This window comes from Marmota marmota, unplaced genomic scaffold (assembly GCF_001458135.2).
Source record: "Marmota marmota marmota unplaced genomic scaffold, marMar, whole genome shotgun sequence".
NCBI classification, from domain to species: domain Eukaryota; kingdom Metazoa; phylum Chordata; class Mammalia; order Rodentia; family Sciuridae; genus Marmota; species Marmota marmota.
In genome coordinates this window covers 13,583,613-13,600,123 of record NW_026000101.1, presented here as the reverse complement: position 1 = coordinate 13,600,123, position 16,511 = coordinate 13,583,613, and the positions used below count along the sequence as shown (strand labels likewise).

The window sequence follows — 16,511 nt, the reverse complement described above, 5'->3', positions numbered from 1 at the left end:
TGCTTACACAAGTATTAGCAAGTTGTTATGCGCCATAGCTAATCTTTCTAAGCACCTTGCAAAACAGATCCTATTCCCGTTTTATGAATGAAACTTCAATAGTTGGAAGAGGATAGCTTGTAAGGGAAGACCCAGGACTTGAACCTGCCTTTGCCAGAGCTCCTGCTCCCCGCCCCACCTCGTGGTAAAAGGCACCTACCCAGGTAAAGTCTACTCTCTCTGTCCTTTCTCACTCACCTGTGATGAAAGGCGGTTCCAGGTGTGTCAGCGAGCACAGCAGTCCTGCCCCTCCGTCCAACACCCGGCAACCCCATGGCCCACAGAGAGGACAGGTTACACACCAGAAGGTGGGTGACGGCCCCTCCTCCAGCCTTGCCTGTCCCCCAAGGACACTAAGGAAAACAGAGCACAGAGGCGCGGGACTGACCGTGACCCCGAAGAAGTTGGTCTCGTTCATGGCGTTGAGGATGATCCTGCCCAGCGTGTGGTCCGTGTAGTTGAAGTCTTGGATCCGCTGGTGCCGGCTGCTGGCATGCAGCGTCTCCATGGCCCTCTGCAGCGTCTTGGCGATCACCCAAATGCCGTCGTAGGCATAGCCGTGGAACTTGCTGGGCCCCACACCCGAGCGCTTGTTGTTGTACTCCCTCTCGTACTGCTGCGGAGTCTGGAAAGACAGGGGTGGGTCACGCGTTACAGCAGGGACATCAGCACTCAGGGGCCTCCTCTGCACCCAGCATGGTCACCTCCCTGAATCCTCACAAGCACCTCAGGACATGGATGCCATCGTTCTTCCCATTTTACAGATGAGAAAACTGATTCAGAGCAAGGGGTTGGCACAGGGCACAGAGGTAGGGAGGGACAGGGCTGTTCCACCTCCTGTCCTTCACCCACTGGAGTGAAGCTCTGTGAGGACCGAACACATCACCAGGACCCCACACATGCCTGTGTAGACCCTTGGCCTCAGTTTCTCTGTTTACAAAATAAAGGGGCATACCTGTTTACACTTAATCCCAAATATCAAAGGTGATATCCCACTGTGTATCAATGTATCCATTTCCTTGTACCCTTGACAGTAAGTATTTTAATTTTAAAAATCATTGACAGAAAAAAAATTAATTTTAATTTGCATTTCTCCTATTAATAACAAGAGTGAGCACCTTTCAAATACTGACCAGTAGTTTATTTCTTAATTAAATTTCTTCCCTATGCCATATTGCTATGGTGATAGTTAACATCTTTTAATGGTTTGTTTTAGTGCGTCTTGCTATCTTTCCATCTTTTATTACTTGCCTATATTTTCTTTGATTTAAAAAAGTGATTTGGGTCCATTTCTGGTTGTTAATTTGGCTATCAGCTATTTTAAAGGTATTGAAAAATTACTTGGCTATTTAGTTTATTAATTAATTGCCTTAAGTATGAAAGAAATGTGGTACTTTGTCTCTGGCCTCTGGATTTTGTTCCTATGAGCTTTCTCTGATGGACACAAAGGTATCTGAGGGTACGGTGGTGTCTTTCAGTCAGTTTACCATCACTACAACAAAATACCTGAGATAATCAAATTAAAAAGAGAAAAGAATTATTTTGGCTCACAGTTTTGGAGGTTTCAGTCCATGATTGGCTGGCCCCATTGTTTTGGCCTCCTATGGTGAGGAGTGCATGGTGGAGCAAAACCTCTCATATCACCAGCCAAGAATGAAGAGAAAGAGGAAAGGGTAGAGCCTCACTCTCCCCTTCTAGGGTATGCCCTAAATTAACCTGAGGACCTTCCACTAGGCCTCACAGTTCCACCACCCCTCTCAGGACCACCCCAGAGACTGAGCCTTTAATACACAGGCCTTTGGGGGACTCTTATTCAAACCACAGCAGTGACCATTTTGAATTCTATTTGTTCAACCTAGTGACCATATTTACTTGATCCTTCTAGACAGTCCCAACCAGACCACGGTCCTCCAGTGTCCTTCAAGGTTTCCATGATCCTCTAACCTTGCCCATATGGTCTCTCTAGGAGGTAACTAATTACAATTTTTAAAACTTTCTTGGTGTCGTTTTGTGTGTGTGTGTGTGTGTGTGTGTCTATATGTACAACAAGGGGGCCCATATCCTATTGTTAATTAGCCCCTATCTTTTTACATGTGCCACTTATAAATCTATTTCTTTTCTACCTTACAAAACTGTTCTTCCTTGGGACAAGGAGCAGGAGCAGGGCCAAGAACAGCAGGAATATGGCTATTGACCACATTTCTGAGTAGAGTCCTTGGAATGGAACACAGGTGTAGCTGGGCTGAAAGGTGACCTTGTTCTTGCTGTGCTTGCTACCACCTTATATCCCAGCCATTCATCACTGTTCCTAGGTGACGCCAACCCAGTCTCCCTTGGGCCAAGCAATGACAGCAGAAGAAACGTAATTGTCGGAGAAAACAGTAATAGTTGTTCCTAAAGCAAGCCTCCAATTATTCAGGGCAGAAGAATTTCTTCAGTTGTAAACTTGACACTGAATGTTGATTAATTGCTCATCCTTTGGGGTCAAGTTTATTGTGCGGTATAAAAGTTTCTGAGAAACTAACTTTATATAGACAGTCCCCCTTACTGACAAGTTGTGCTCCAGCATATTTTTGAAAGACAGTTGTTAAAACTTGGAACATATTTCCCCACAGAAACTAGGTTATAAATAGTGGTTAGGTTCCCAGGCTAGCCCACACAAGCTTGCTAGCCCACGATGTGACTAAACTTTAAGGGTCTGTCGTTCCAACAGAACCTAGCCTATTCCCGTTCCTGGGAACAAGAGAGAGGAAGACAAGGACACACCCTTCTCAATAGCTTCAGCTGCATCCCTAGGGCCACAACTGTCTGAACTCTAGCCCAGCATGGATGGGATGTCTGAGTCACAGCTTTGGTGGGAAGGAGCACCAGGGCATGTTTAGCTACTGGCTCCCACACTACAGTTAGCCAATCCCTCGGGGAGCTCATTGGAAATGCAGATTCTGGGGCCATATTTTGTTTCATTATGTTGATAAGTGAATTGCACATCTGTATTTTTTTTTAAATTTCAGGTTTCAAGTATATACAAAATGATGACCATTGAGTCCCTCCTGCAATATGATTCTTGGACCCTCACAATAGAAACTTCTAGATGTTTGTTGAGTCCCTCCTTAGCCTCTTCAGGGTTGGGAAGCTCATTATTTCTTCAGAATGAGCTTTTGCCTAAGAATGCCTGATGGCAATGAGAATGTTCTTCCAGGGGCAGAGCCGACACCTGCCTCCCTGACTTGGGTTCCATGTGCTACGACTTCCTATGGAGCCACAGGAAGGCATCTGCTCCCTCCAATGCACATCAGCCCCACAGAGAGCTGAAGCCAAGGATGTTCTCACCCCACCCCAAGGTGGAGTTCTCCTGGCTCAGTAATCTCAGTTTAGACTCTACCATGACTGGGATGAAACAGCAAAGCTTCCATCAAGAGCATTTAACGCAACAGAAAAAGATATGAAAATAGTTTTTAAAGGCCTCAGAAATTTACCAGGACAGTCAGGGGAAGGGTCAACATTCTGGAGAGAAGGGAAATACTTTGAGGTGGGTCAGATATTGTTGCAGAGGGACTTGCTGCTTAGTTAGTAGGAAGCGCACTACAGAGACAGAAAACACTGAACCAGGGCTTCCAGAGGCCCTTGGAAGGGGACTCCAAAACTGTAGTGCAGGGATACCAACACAGCCAGACTTGCAGGGCCAAGGACCTAGAGGAAGGAACTGTAGAGAAGGAAGTCTTGCATTTTGAGTGGCATTTTTAGTTCAACAAGTTGATAACTAAGCTGAATAAAGCAAGGGGCTAAGAAGCCAGTCAAAGAGGGTGAAGGAAACAAGCAGAACTGTTCAGAAATTCCACAGTATTGGGAAGACAAAATTTAGAGTACTAGGCCAGTAAAGACCCCAGGACTTCAGTTGAAAACACTAAGGATCACACACTAGGAATAAGGGCAAATCAAAACAGACCAGGCCTGTGAAAACTAAAACTGAACCTGGAATCATTTAAATTCCTGATTGAATTAAGAATTCAACTGCCAGCTTGAAGAGAAATAAATATTCACTAGAAAAGATAACACCAGTAGCGACTACAATTTTCTTATATAATGCATTTAACTAAACTTTACCAGGTATACCAGAAGACAAGACCAGATGACATTTAATTTTTTAAAAAGGAAAAAAACAAATAAACAGGTAATTAGAAATGAACACATGGGTGATCCAAATCTTGAAGTTATTATACATGAACTTTAAAATATCAAGGTTTATATATTCAAGAAAATACATTAAAAGATGCAGAACATCACCAAAGAATTGAAAGCTACAAAAAGAAGAGAGAGAGAGAGAGAGAGAGAGAGAGAGAGAATGGAAATTCTAAAAATAAAAAAAAATACAATAACTGAAATAAAGAACTCAATAGATGGGCAAAGCAACATGTCTTAGTGGACTGAAGTTATTTAGGGATAAATATTCAGACTGAAGCACAGGGAGGATATAAGAAATGAGTATTCGAGATGCATAGATTGTATTGAAAATGTATAATATGTACAATTTTCATCTTGGAAGGTAAGAAAAGGGAATAGAAAGAAGCAATATTTAAAGGGATACCATTCTAGAATTTCCCCAAACACACACCAATCCACAGATGCAGGAAGTTCTATGAACTTCTGTGAATTTCAATGAAAATAAACACAAATCTCACTTCAGCACAGCATAAAAAAAAAACTGTCAAAGATCAAAGCAAAAGAAAAGTCTTGAAAGAAACTAGAGAGGAAAAAAAGATGCATTACTTTCAAAAGAGCCAAAATAAGCCTGACAGCTGATTTAAGAGAAGCAATGGAAGCCAGGAGACAATGGAATGACACCTCAAAGTGCTGAAAGAAAATAACAATCTAGAAGCTACACCTGGATTTTAAATTCTCAAGATCAAAGGTGAAATAAAATATCAGAAAACTATGAATTGAGAGAATTTGTCTCTCACAGTAAAAGAAGAACCAAGAGGAGTCCTTCAGACAGAAAGATAGGATCACAAATAGAACAGAAATGCAGGAATGAACGAGAAGTAATGAAAAGTAATAAAAGATATAATGGAAAGATATAAAGAAGCAATAGAAAATGTGAATAAATGAAAAAATGATATCAGGGCTAAGAACATCCAAGAAAATCCTAAAGAAGAAGAACAAAAATTATAATGCCAGGCATCCTGTTTTATTATAAAACTCCAGTAATCAAGACAGTACAGTATTTGTTAGAAGATAGACAGAGCCAATGGAAGATAACTCAAAGTCCAGAGCAGATCCACACTCTATATTGTCATGTGAGTGTCACCATAGCATGGGTAGAGGGGTGGGGGATAATGGCCCCTTTCAATAAATGGTCCTGAATTAATTGAATGTCCATGAGGGAACAAAATGAATCTTGGTCTTATTTCAGGCCATATATAAATTCGATTTCATGTAGATTCCATGTATAAATGTGAAAGATATAATAAAACTTCTAAAACACAGTGCATGAAAATATCTTCATGAGCTTTGGGTGGGCAAAAATCCTTTAACAAGACATAAATAAACAGAAGCTGAATGAATTGAGTTACCTTAAAATCAAGAAATTCTATGCATTGAAATTAATCAATAGATTGAAAAGACAAACCACAGGATGGGAGAAGAGAAAGGCAATACAAAGAACCACTCAAGGATCCATATTGAGAATATAAAAGAATTTCTACATTCAGGGCCACCTGAGTTGAAAAACAAAAATGACAAACCAATAGGAAGCAGGCAGAGAATCCAATAAGAAAAATAGGCAAAAGACCAGAACAGGGAATTAGAGAGGGTATCAAAATGACCCTTAAAGTTACGAAAAGATGCCCAACTTCATTAGTTATCAGAGAAATGCAAATTCAAACTAAAACAAGATACTGCTGCACACCCACCAGGAGGGCTAAAATTAAAAGGTGACATCACCGAGCGCGGGTGAGCATGAGAACCAACTGGAAGTCTCTCTCACTGCGGGTGGGTGTGTACGTTGGTCCAACCACTTTAGAAAGCTGTTGGCAGTGTCTGCTGGAGCCGAACATATGCTCACCCTGTGACTCAGACACCCCACCCCGAAGGGTGCACCTGATAGTAAGGCACGCAGGAATAGTCATCAAAATACACCAGCTACCTAGAAATAAATCAAATAGAACATGTGCAGGAATTCTACACAGAAAATTACAAAACATTTCTGGGAGCGATTAAAGAAGACCAAAGTAAATGCAGGGATATACAAAATTCGTGGATTGGAAGACTGTATTACCAAGATGCCAGTTTTCCCTAAATCGATCTACAGATTCAGTAAAATTCCAATAAAACTAGAGCAGGATGGTGTGTGGTACATAAATTGGCAACTGGATTAAGAAACAGACAGAGATGTAAGAATAGCCAAGGCAATCTTTAAACTAGGGAAGTGAAGGTGTTGGAGTGGAAAAAAAAGCAGACAAACAAATGGAAGGGAAATGAAGTTTAGAAATAAAACCAAATATCTGGATGTGGTGGTGGTGCACACCTATAATACCAGCAACTTGGGAGGCTGAGAAAGGAGGATCACAAGTTCAAAGCCAGTTTTAGCAACTTTGCGAGGCCGTAAGCAATTCAGCGAGACTCTATCTCTAAATAAAAAATAAAAAGAGCTGAGAATGTGGCTTGGTGGTTTTAAAGAAACAGAACCAATATACAGTCATGTAATTTATGATAGAGGTGATATGGTGGCACTCTGTGGGAAAGGGGGACTTTCAATCAACAATGCTGGGTCCATTAGCCATATGAAAAAGAAAAAAAATCTTGATCATTACCTCACAATAAAGCTTCAAAAAGACAAAGTAGGAAAATATCATCATGGCCTTGGGAGAGTTGCTATTAAAATAAAGAATTTTTGTTCATTAAAACCCCCCATTTATAGGACTTCTAGAACCTGGAGGCAATGGAGATTGCATTTAAATAAACCTTTCCAAAGCTCCTAGACTATATTAAATAGCTTTAAAAAAAAAAGCTATAAAAATTCTATACCAAATCTTACCCTGGCCAATAATTGAAGACAGAGAATTCTAAAATAAAATAAAATAACTGAGCTCAAAGAGAAAGGTGAGCAAACATAACTGAAAGCAGACCAAGAAAGGTGTGGCAGAGACAGAAGATGGGAGCCATTTAAAAGAACTAGAAAATGACCAGAACAACAAATCCATCTCAATCTGAAGACACTACAGAAAGCATCTGGACAGGTTTCAGAACATGTACTACAGGAAAGGGACTTCAAAGCACTTGTATTCATCTAGAGATGTATAGAACTGTGAGTAGCGGCACCCATGTGATGTCTCCAGACTCAGAAACTCCAATGTTGACCCATGGCAGGATGGGTAAATTGTATTACATTCACACAGTGGAATACTATACAGCAGTGCAAATGAAAAGGTATCTGCATCTCACTAAAATAATAAAAAGGGGAAGGCTCAAAGGACTTTGTTTATTTCAAGTTCAACAGCAGGTGTCTGTGTAGTAAAGGAAGCCAGAATAACAGCTGCCACTGGTGGTGGGTGCCAACAGGCACAGGGCATAAGGAGAGCTTCTGGGTTAATAGTCTTATTCTTTTTCTTGACTTGTGTGGTGGTCACGTGGATAGTGTTATATTAAGAAAAAAGAATCTAAAAAATAAAAATAATCATAATACCTCCGGCTGACATGGGCTACAAACTCTTCATCAATCCTTTCTCCTACTGCTGGGCTCTTTCCTTGATGAAGAAAGAAAACTAAAATTTACTGAACACTGACTGTGGGTTTGACACGTGGTAAGATACTTCCTACTGTGTAACCTTCTCAACTTCTTACAAATCTGAGAAAGAGGTGTTACTGCCCCAGTTTTACAGAGAAGCAAAAGCAGAGACTAAATGACTTGTCCAACACCATTGTGCCATTCTCAGGTTCATCTGCATGTAGCAATCAACATGATCAATGACTTCAGTCAGTGTCCTTCCTTTCATGTAAAAGTTGTCCACAGGCAGGCAGAGCAGGGCTGCTGTGACAGCTCCACAGTGTAACCAGAGACTCAGGCTCCTATCTGTTTCACAGCTCCAGAATGAAGTTTCCTTCTCAAGGTCACCTCATGGTCCAAGGTGGCTGCTAGAACTCCAGCAATCCCATCTACTACATTCTAGCCAGCATAAAAGTGAAGGAAAGAAAGGAGCCAGGTCCTGTCTTAAAGGACGCTTTCTAGAAGTCTCATATTTCTACTTTGTCAGGCTTAGAATCCTGGCCACATCTAGCATGGGAGTCTGAGAAATATACATTGTCAGTGGCTTGGCAATATATCCAGTTAAGATTGAATTGAGTTATTGAGGTGGAAGGCAGGAAGACAGGTATGGATGTTGGGGTAGACAACCAGCCATCTGCCTGCCAGCTGGAGTGTGGAAGAGCCAAGATTCCAATCTAGCCAGTGGATCCTCCATAGGCCACCAACACCACCCCCACACCCCCAGCCTGTGTCCCTCGGCCACCCTGTTTCCCAGAAAGTGAACACCCAGGGAAGCAGGCAGGGCAAGAGCCCCAGGGGAGGGCGGCAGGGCACTCTGAGGCTGGGCTCCTTCATGGTACCTCCCCTCCCCCATCCCAGAGCCTTGAGCTTCCCTAAAGCTGTCAGTGCTTGCTCTCAGTGCTTGGTCTCAGTGCTTCCGTGACAGAGGTGAGGGATGGAAGCCTTCCTGGGTCAGGGTCCTGGGGTAGAGGGCCAGCTGGGCTGTTGGACACTCCATTGTGCTGGGCACGGGAGGTTCTCGCCAGAAGCCATCACAGACTCCTCCAGAGAAGGAGGCTTGGCTGGAGGCCGGTACTGGGAGACAGATGTCCTCCCTGGGGAGGCTGGGCCACCTCAGGGCTAGCAGGTCAGGGCTGCAGATGTCCACAATAGAAACTTAAGGGCACTTTGAAACCTGAGATGGGACACTGGAAACTGCCAATGCCACTTTGCAGGAACTTTGTAGGAACAGCGATTGGGACCCTCCTCCAAGACCGAGCTGGACGTCACAGCCCAGAGCCAGTGCCCAGAGGTTGTCCTCGGGAGGCCACGGGGCCAAGACCAAGCTCTGCAGGTACTCGGGTGCGCACTGTCCCCAAGATGGAAACCGAGCAGGACGCTCCTGTGTTCCCATGACCTTGTCATTCTTCTGCCGACCAACACACATCTGGTGCCAGTAAGCAGCCAGGGACGGGCTGAGGCCAGACGGACACCTGGAGGAGGCCCTGGAGGCTGCATCCTGGAGCACCCCTCTGTCACCTGCTCCTGTGACTTTCTTCCAGGGAGTCCTGGGTCCTAGGTGACACCTAGGTCCAGGTGACACCACTGCTGTGTCCTGCAGCTGTGTTTGTCACCATACTGCATTTCCAGAGCCAGGGAGCTGAGCTGCCAGGACCCAGGAACCACCTGACCCAAGCCTCACACTTGCAGTTGAAGAGACGGAGGCCCAGCATGGAGGCCCAGGGCAGGGTGGGACCAGCAGAGGCCCTGGAGTAACAGGTATGAGGATGTCCTGATCACCAGGTCCACAGGTCCCAAGAGGCCACTTCCCAGCAGCGGTCCATTGAGGGGACACGGGCCATGTCATGGCCTTGCAGATGGGAGAGGACGCCGAGTCAGGACTCAAGAGCCCTGGCTTCAGGATTTGCCCCTGGCCTGCCATGTGAGCGCAGGTCAGGTTCCTGGGGCTGCCAGCAAATTTCCCCAAACTGGAAAAACACGGGAAGTGTGTTTGTTCACAGAGGCCACAAGTCCAAAACCAGAGGCCGGAAGTCCACGCCAGGCGTTGGCAGGGCTGCTCCCCCAGGCTCCTGGGGAGTCTACGGCTTCTCTCCTAGCCCCAAGGCCACTGCGGACCCCAGGTCCAGGGTCCGCCTCCTGCGAGGCATCTCCTCTGCCAGCCTCCCAACCTGCTCACACAGGGACACATGTCAGTGAACTTGGGGCCCCTGGGGAGTCCAGGAACCCAGCTCCACGGCCTTAAGCTAACCACATCTGCAAACCGTCCCTTCCCTGTCACAGTCCCCGGGCCCCAGGTAGGACGCACTGTGACCTCGGGTGCATCCCTTCCCTCCTGCCCTAAGCTTCCCCATTTGTGAACCGGAAGCCAGGCAGCAGGTCACAGTCTACAAGCCTTTGCTTGTCCTCGTGTACACTACTGGGTCCAAAGCACGCATCCATCCAGCCACCCATGCCCAGCTGACCTGGCCCCCAGCAGTCGTGTGCAGAGAAAAAATGAACTTGGAGAAACATTTCTCAACTCCAGAACTTTCTTTGGTTATATGACACTCTGACAGCTGGCCGAGGAAGCAGGCTCCTGGCCAGATCACAAACAGGAACACTTCAATCCATTTGGGACCACGTTCCTTCAGAAGGGGGTGTTCCACAAGAGCAAGCACAGCTAGGAGTGGGTCAGGGCTTGAAAAATACAACCTGTGCAGGGCAGGACCAGGGTGAAGCAAATGAAGCACACCTTCAAGTACGAAATTTAAGGGGGAACCAAAAAAAAAAAAGCCTCAGGAATCAGAATAAAAACACTTAATGCCATATTTTTAATCACATTTTTTTGTACTAATTTTGATTATTTTTAAAAGCACAGAATATGCGTGCACAAACACACACACACACACACACACACACACACCCCAGGGATTGAACTCAGGAGCACTCAACTATTGAGCCACATCTCCAGCCCTATTTTGTATTTTTAAATTCAGGGACAGTTTGTGTACAAGCAGTGACTTGAAAAATCGCACTCTATATGTGTGATATGAAATGAACTGCATTCTGCCATCATATAAAACAAATTAGAATAAATAAATAATTAAAATAAAAATTTAAAGACAGGGTCTCACTGAGTTGCTTAGCGCCTTGCTTTTGCTGAGGCTGGCTTTGAACTCGTGATCCTGCTGCCTCAGCCTCCAGAGCCACTGTGCCCAGCTTAACACATATTTTTTAAAACCTTGATTACTGAGGTTTCTGACACCTCTTCAGATTTTGCCCTGAGGCCCCACACCACAACTTTAAGTCCCCTGGAAGGGCTGAGGCCGTTGGGTTTGCAGGAGGGATGCCCCGAGAATGATGCTCACTACCGCCAAAGCTGGACCAAAAGACCGGCAGGGCCAGAGTGGTCCACGGAGTCTCCCAGCGGGGAGAGAGCAGTTAAGGAGGAAGCAGTCAGTCCTCTGCCGCTGGTGCATCTGGGTCTGGTGACACCTGACTGGAGATCTCCAGGAGCAGCTGGGACTCCCGACTACAGGGCCATGGAGGCCGCAGGCTTTTCTCCACTGTCCTGTCACTCGGGACGTCAGAGGAAATGCCAGCTCCGCTTCAGCAGCTGCAGGGACAAGTACTGGCCCCCTCACTTGCAGAGCACTCCAGACCCCCTACGTGGGTCCCCTATGGCTCTGGGGTGAGGCAACAGCCCTGAGGTCCTTGTGCATGGGATGGTGCAGGACAGAGGCTGGCCTCCTCCCCAGCCCCAGTGAAGAAATGAGAGTCGGGGTGCGGGGGTGGTGGGGTGGGGGTGTTGTTCCAAATGACAAAACATCTCCAGAAAACACCCGAGGAATGATCCCCCAAGGGGCGCTTCTGAGCTGGGCTCCTGCCCCCGCGGGGCTCCGCCCTTCCTGAGATCCAGGCTCCCAAATGGCACCCCGGGTGCCTGGGGCCACCCCTGCTGTGCTTCCTGGGTCTCAGGGGAGCCACCCAAACCTTTGATCTTCCTCCGTCTCACACTCTTTGCTTTTTATCATACTTTGATTTTGCTGTTTTTTTTCCCTTAGTTTTTGTATTTTCCTCATATTTTGTACTATTTTTAGATTAAAATATAGGGTATTCCCAGACCCAAGTGCCTTAATAAATCGCCAACATTGACGCCCTTAAAAATAACATTTACCAAAATGAGTTATATCTGTTCATTATTTAACATCTCAAATTTTTTTTTATGTATACATTGATTGTGGTCTGAAAATATTTCTTTCGGTGTTTTCCAACCAGGAGCCAACATGATCTAAAGAGTTGTTTACAAAAATGTGTCCTAATGATTTGCTATTTTTTGACAAACCAATAAATCATTTGTGTAGAGTTGTCTTTGATTGAGATTAAATAATGAAAGAAGCTAAATATGTATATAAGGAAGGTTTTTCTGGAAATGCAATCGGGTCTGCAGGAACCCTGGGTCTGGGTCACAACACAGAGGAAATGGAAGAGCCCTGTGTCCTGCTGTCCAGACCCAGCTGAAGGTCGGAAGTGACAAGGGGTGCTCCACTCACCAGGACCATCACCCTGAGTTTTGGTGACAGGCACACTGGTGGAGAATGGCATCCTTCTGAAATGCCATCACAGATACCATCTTCCCAGGTCCTGGCACAGCCTCGCCAGATAAGCAGGACAGGGCTGGTGACCTCCAGGGACAGCACGAGGGCCTGAGCACCTCGGCACCTTCCCAAGGCCCTGCCCAGCTGGGACAGCACCCTGTGCCAGCACCACGCTGGCCACCTGTGCAATTGCTCTGCCAAGCCCACAGCCCACTGACCCCTTATCCCCACCTTGAGGGTGTGACAGAGACTCAGAGAACCCAAGCTCAAGGTCATTTGCGGGTAAGTGATGAAGCTGAGTTCCGACCCACTTGGCCGGTTCATAGCACCCAAAGTCCGCTGGAGGGTCTTTCCTCTCCTTACAGAGAGCACCAATAAGATGAGGCATCAGTTAGACAAGAGATGACAGTCCAGGCCAGAGCAGCAGGGAGTGACACTCTGGCTGGGCCTTTTAGGCCCTGAGGTCAGTGTGGTGAAGGTCATCTCTTACCTGTACACCATGCTAGCTATCTACAGAGCAGCAACTCAATTCCCACAGCTTCCTAGAGCCCAGTGACTATCCCTGACTGAATTATAGGTACGTGAAGCTCAGAGAGCTCCAGTGATTTGCTCAAAGTCACACAGCAACACCTAGGGCAATATTGGTGCATCTTCCACCAACATTATCAGGCAAGATGGTCAAAAAAGATGGGCCTGGGGGCTAAGGTGGACGAGTCAAGGCACTGACCTTTCCTGAGATGGTCTTGATCTGTTTGGAGCTCAGGGGTTCGAAGTCCACACCGATGTAGCCTTCCATGGCAGCAAGTAGATTCTTCCGGACGCAGCGGGAAGAGTTGGCCTCCATGTGCACCTGCTCCCACCAGGAAGGCTCGTACCAGCCAGGGATGATCCACTGATACTTGCTGCCGTACATGTTCTCCTCGAAGGCCTGCAACAGAGGGAGGCTATGAAGGCACTGAGCGTCAAGCATCTGTCCAGGGCCCAGAGGATTTATTAATTTTTCTATCATTGTTCATTTTCAATTTTTCCATCTAGGTTCTTTCAAAGTACCTAGGATAATTTACATGCATAATAAAATAATGAATAAAAAATGAAATGAATAATGAATAAAAATGAAAACATAAGGGCTGAGTAAAATACAAACTATAATAAGTCTGCAGGAGGTAAAGGGAACCACACACGAACAAGCAAATCAAGGGTTCCAACCCAATACATGATTTAGCTGCATATTACATCATGAGCTTCCTGAAGGACCAAGAGAAAAGGGTAATAAAATTATTTATTATGTAGCTGTCATTACCAATAAATAAAAAAAAAATCAGCTTTTTGGAAAAACAGTGTTTTCTAGTCTTTAGCCCCAAACATGCCTCATATGGAGGACTCTGTCAATAGCCAGCATGGCATCAACACCATTTCTATAACAGATTTCATAAAAGCTGTTATTTTTTTATAGATCTTTATTAAAAGCTGAGGTCATACCTCAAAACATAACCCCAGGGAAGCAATTTTCAAGGGGCCAAGATACTTAATCTGGGTGGACAGTTTATTTACCATGCTATTTGGCAAAGTGAGAAGTATCTCTGAATCTCTACCGGCAGCCTGATGTGCATAAATTGACATCCTAAACCCAGGTCTCTTTCATGTGTATGCATGACACACATCTGCTGTGACTGTCATTCACATTTACTCTGGGAGGCAGTTGGGGCAGGGTTTATCATTCTCACTCTAGAGAGGAAGAAACTGAAAATAAGAAAGGGAAATTAACTTTTCCAAGGTCACACAGCTAGGGAGGAAAGTCTGTCTGGGGACCTAGCTCTGCCTGCTGTGAGACCTCAGGGCCACACTGCCTGCTTCCCAATTAAACAAAAAGGCTTCAGAATGCTCCGATGCACCTCTATTTGGCTTTAATTCTTACTGCAATTATCACATACTAAAGGAAAAGCACCCTTGGATAGCTTTGGTGCACGCAGAAAAATCCTTCGTTAGGAAGGCATGCTCCACCGGGGTTCAGAATAAATTTCTCGGTATGGATCCCGTCCTCAGGGATGGAGATGCCCAGAAGGGATTTCAGAGCAGCTTGGTGGATGGAGATGCCCAGGCGCTACCTCAATGCACAGGCGTTGAAACTTGAACATTCTGCGACCCTTCAGGCCTTTGCAGGGTGACACCTACAGTAGAAGGTCGTGTGGGAAAAATTTGTGTCCCACCCTGCTATCCCTTGGCCTAGATCAGGGTCGGGTGAAGCTGGAAGACCTGGGGAGAGCAGCTGGGGAGGTAGATGAGGCTCTGGGACTCTAGCTGTGCTCAGAGGCTGCAGGAGGCCAGGCGCTCAGTGCTCCCTCTCCTCCCCACGCCCTGGGAGGTGCCGGCTCTAAATCTCCCTTGCAGGCCTGTGATCTCAGCAACTCCAAAGGCTGAGGCAGGAAGATTGCAAGTTGGAGGCAAGCCTCCAACTTGGGGAGACTCTGGCTCAAAAAATAAAAAGGACTAAGAAATCATCCAGTCACAGAAGAATAGAATTCAAGATCCACTTTTGAAGTATCCCACTTTTCTCAGCAAAACAAAACAGATAACCTCTTTGGAAGCGTTCTTGATCTTGCAGGAGTGTTAGGAAGGTGTGTTGGCTGAGCTATAGGTGCACAGCGAGGACCTGAAGGGATCCTCTGTTCACACGCCGGAGCAGCTTTTCCTCGCTGATGGAGGACAACACCCGCGTGAGAACTGCGGTTCAGCACCCAGCAAGGGCTTTGGGAGCACAGTGGGGCTCTCAGTGCCAGTTCTGTGACCTGCCAGTCTCCTCTTGAGTTTTCCAGAAAACAGAAGCTCGATTCATGTAAATGACAACATGTTTTGCTTTAAACATTATTTTTGATGAATCTAAAACTTTTTCCAGCATAGCTTCTGACCTTCTGGGGGGAAAAAAAAAGAGAGAGAGAGAGAGAGTCCAGCCAGCAGCACAGGCTCCCCGCCACAGGCCAGCCAGGTGATTCCCGAAGCAGCTGCTAGGCTGGCCTCCTCATCCCAACTCTGTGCAGAATGCAGAGCAGATCCCGCCTCCCCGGGGTGGTTAAGAGATAAGTGAGATAAGATGTGCCAAGCCTGCAAAAATTCGCTCAGGAACATTCCGCTGCTCCTTGTCACCCCTTCCCGCTCTTTTGGCTGGCAGTTCTTTTCCTGCACTCCTCTAGGCCACGCACAGTGATGCTCTCAGGCTCACAGAGGATGGCTCCAAATGCCCCAGATGACGGTGCTCGGATCCACTGGCCTCCAACCTACCCATGCCTGGTCACAGGAGCTGAGATAGCTCCACACAGGACCTCTGAGGGGGGCTGGGAGCTGGGGGATCTTGTCTGCTGGGTCTCCAGTACTTAGCCCAGTGCCCTGTATACAGGAGGCACTCAATAAGCGGTTGTGTCATGACTGATGTATTGTACTTCCCATTTCTGCAGCTGCCTGGGCTTTCATTTTCTCTAACAGTGGTAGACAGGTGGTGTCAGGGTCTGAGGTTGTGGAATGGACCCGGTGTGTGATAGATGGCCCTGAGCTCACGTTCTCCAGCCCCATGAACAGCACTGGTACTTATTAGCTGCACACATTAACCATGATGTGCATTTTTTAAAAACAAAATCCATTTCCTTTTTTTATTAGGGTTTCTTTTGTCTCCTCCCCTCCCCTGCAAGAGGACATTTCCCAGGTGGGGGTGCAGCTCAGTGGTAGAGCGCTTGCCTAGCAGATGTGAGAAACTGGGTTCGATTCTCAGCACCACATATAAATAAATCAAATAAAGGTCTACTGACGGCTAAAAAAACGTTTAAAAAATAATTTTTAAAAAGGAGGAACATTTCCTTTTCTGTTAAGATTCCCAACAACAGTAGCAAGGAACCCTTCACATGGGCCAAGCAGTCATAGCTGGGATGAGGCTCCTACTTTTAAATGAAGCCACCACCCAATGATGCACCCGGCAAGGAGCACTGCTTCTATCCTAGAGATGAGGCAGCTGGGGACCAGAGAGTTAAAGTGACCTGCCTAAGGACACACAGCTGGCAATGCTAAAGTCAGAACCTGGATCAGAGTGCTGCAGAACTTAGCCCAGACCACCCAGGATGGAGAAGACCAAAGCCACACTGTTGCTG

General features: G+C 46.1%; 1 protein-coding gene across 1 annotated transcript in view; it reads right to left on the bottom strand.

The window, feature by feature from the left end:
- The window catches only part of Gabbr2 (gamma-aminobutyric acid type B receptor subunit 2), a 352,128-nt gene that overhangs the window by 136,107 nt on the left and 199,510 nt on the right, over positions 1-16,511 (bottom strand). The window contains exons 6-7 of the mRNA XM_015492500.2: positions 13,106-13,306; positions 428-664 (exon numbers count right to left, since the gene is read on the bottom strand). Of these exons, the coding sequence (XP_015347986.1) occupies positions 428-664; positions 13,106-13,306 (438 nt within the window). The remainder of the gene's footprint in view (positions 1-427; positions 665-13,105; positions 13,307-16,511) is intronic.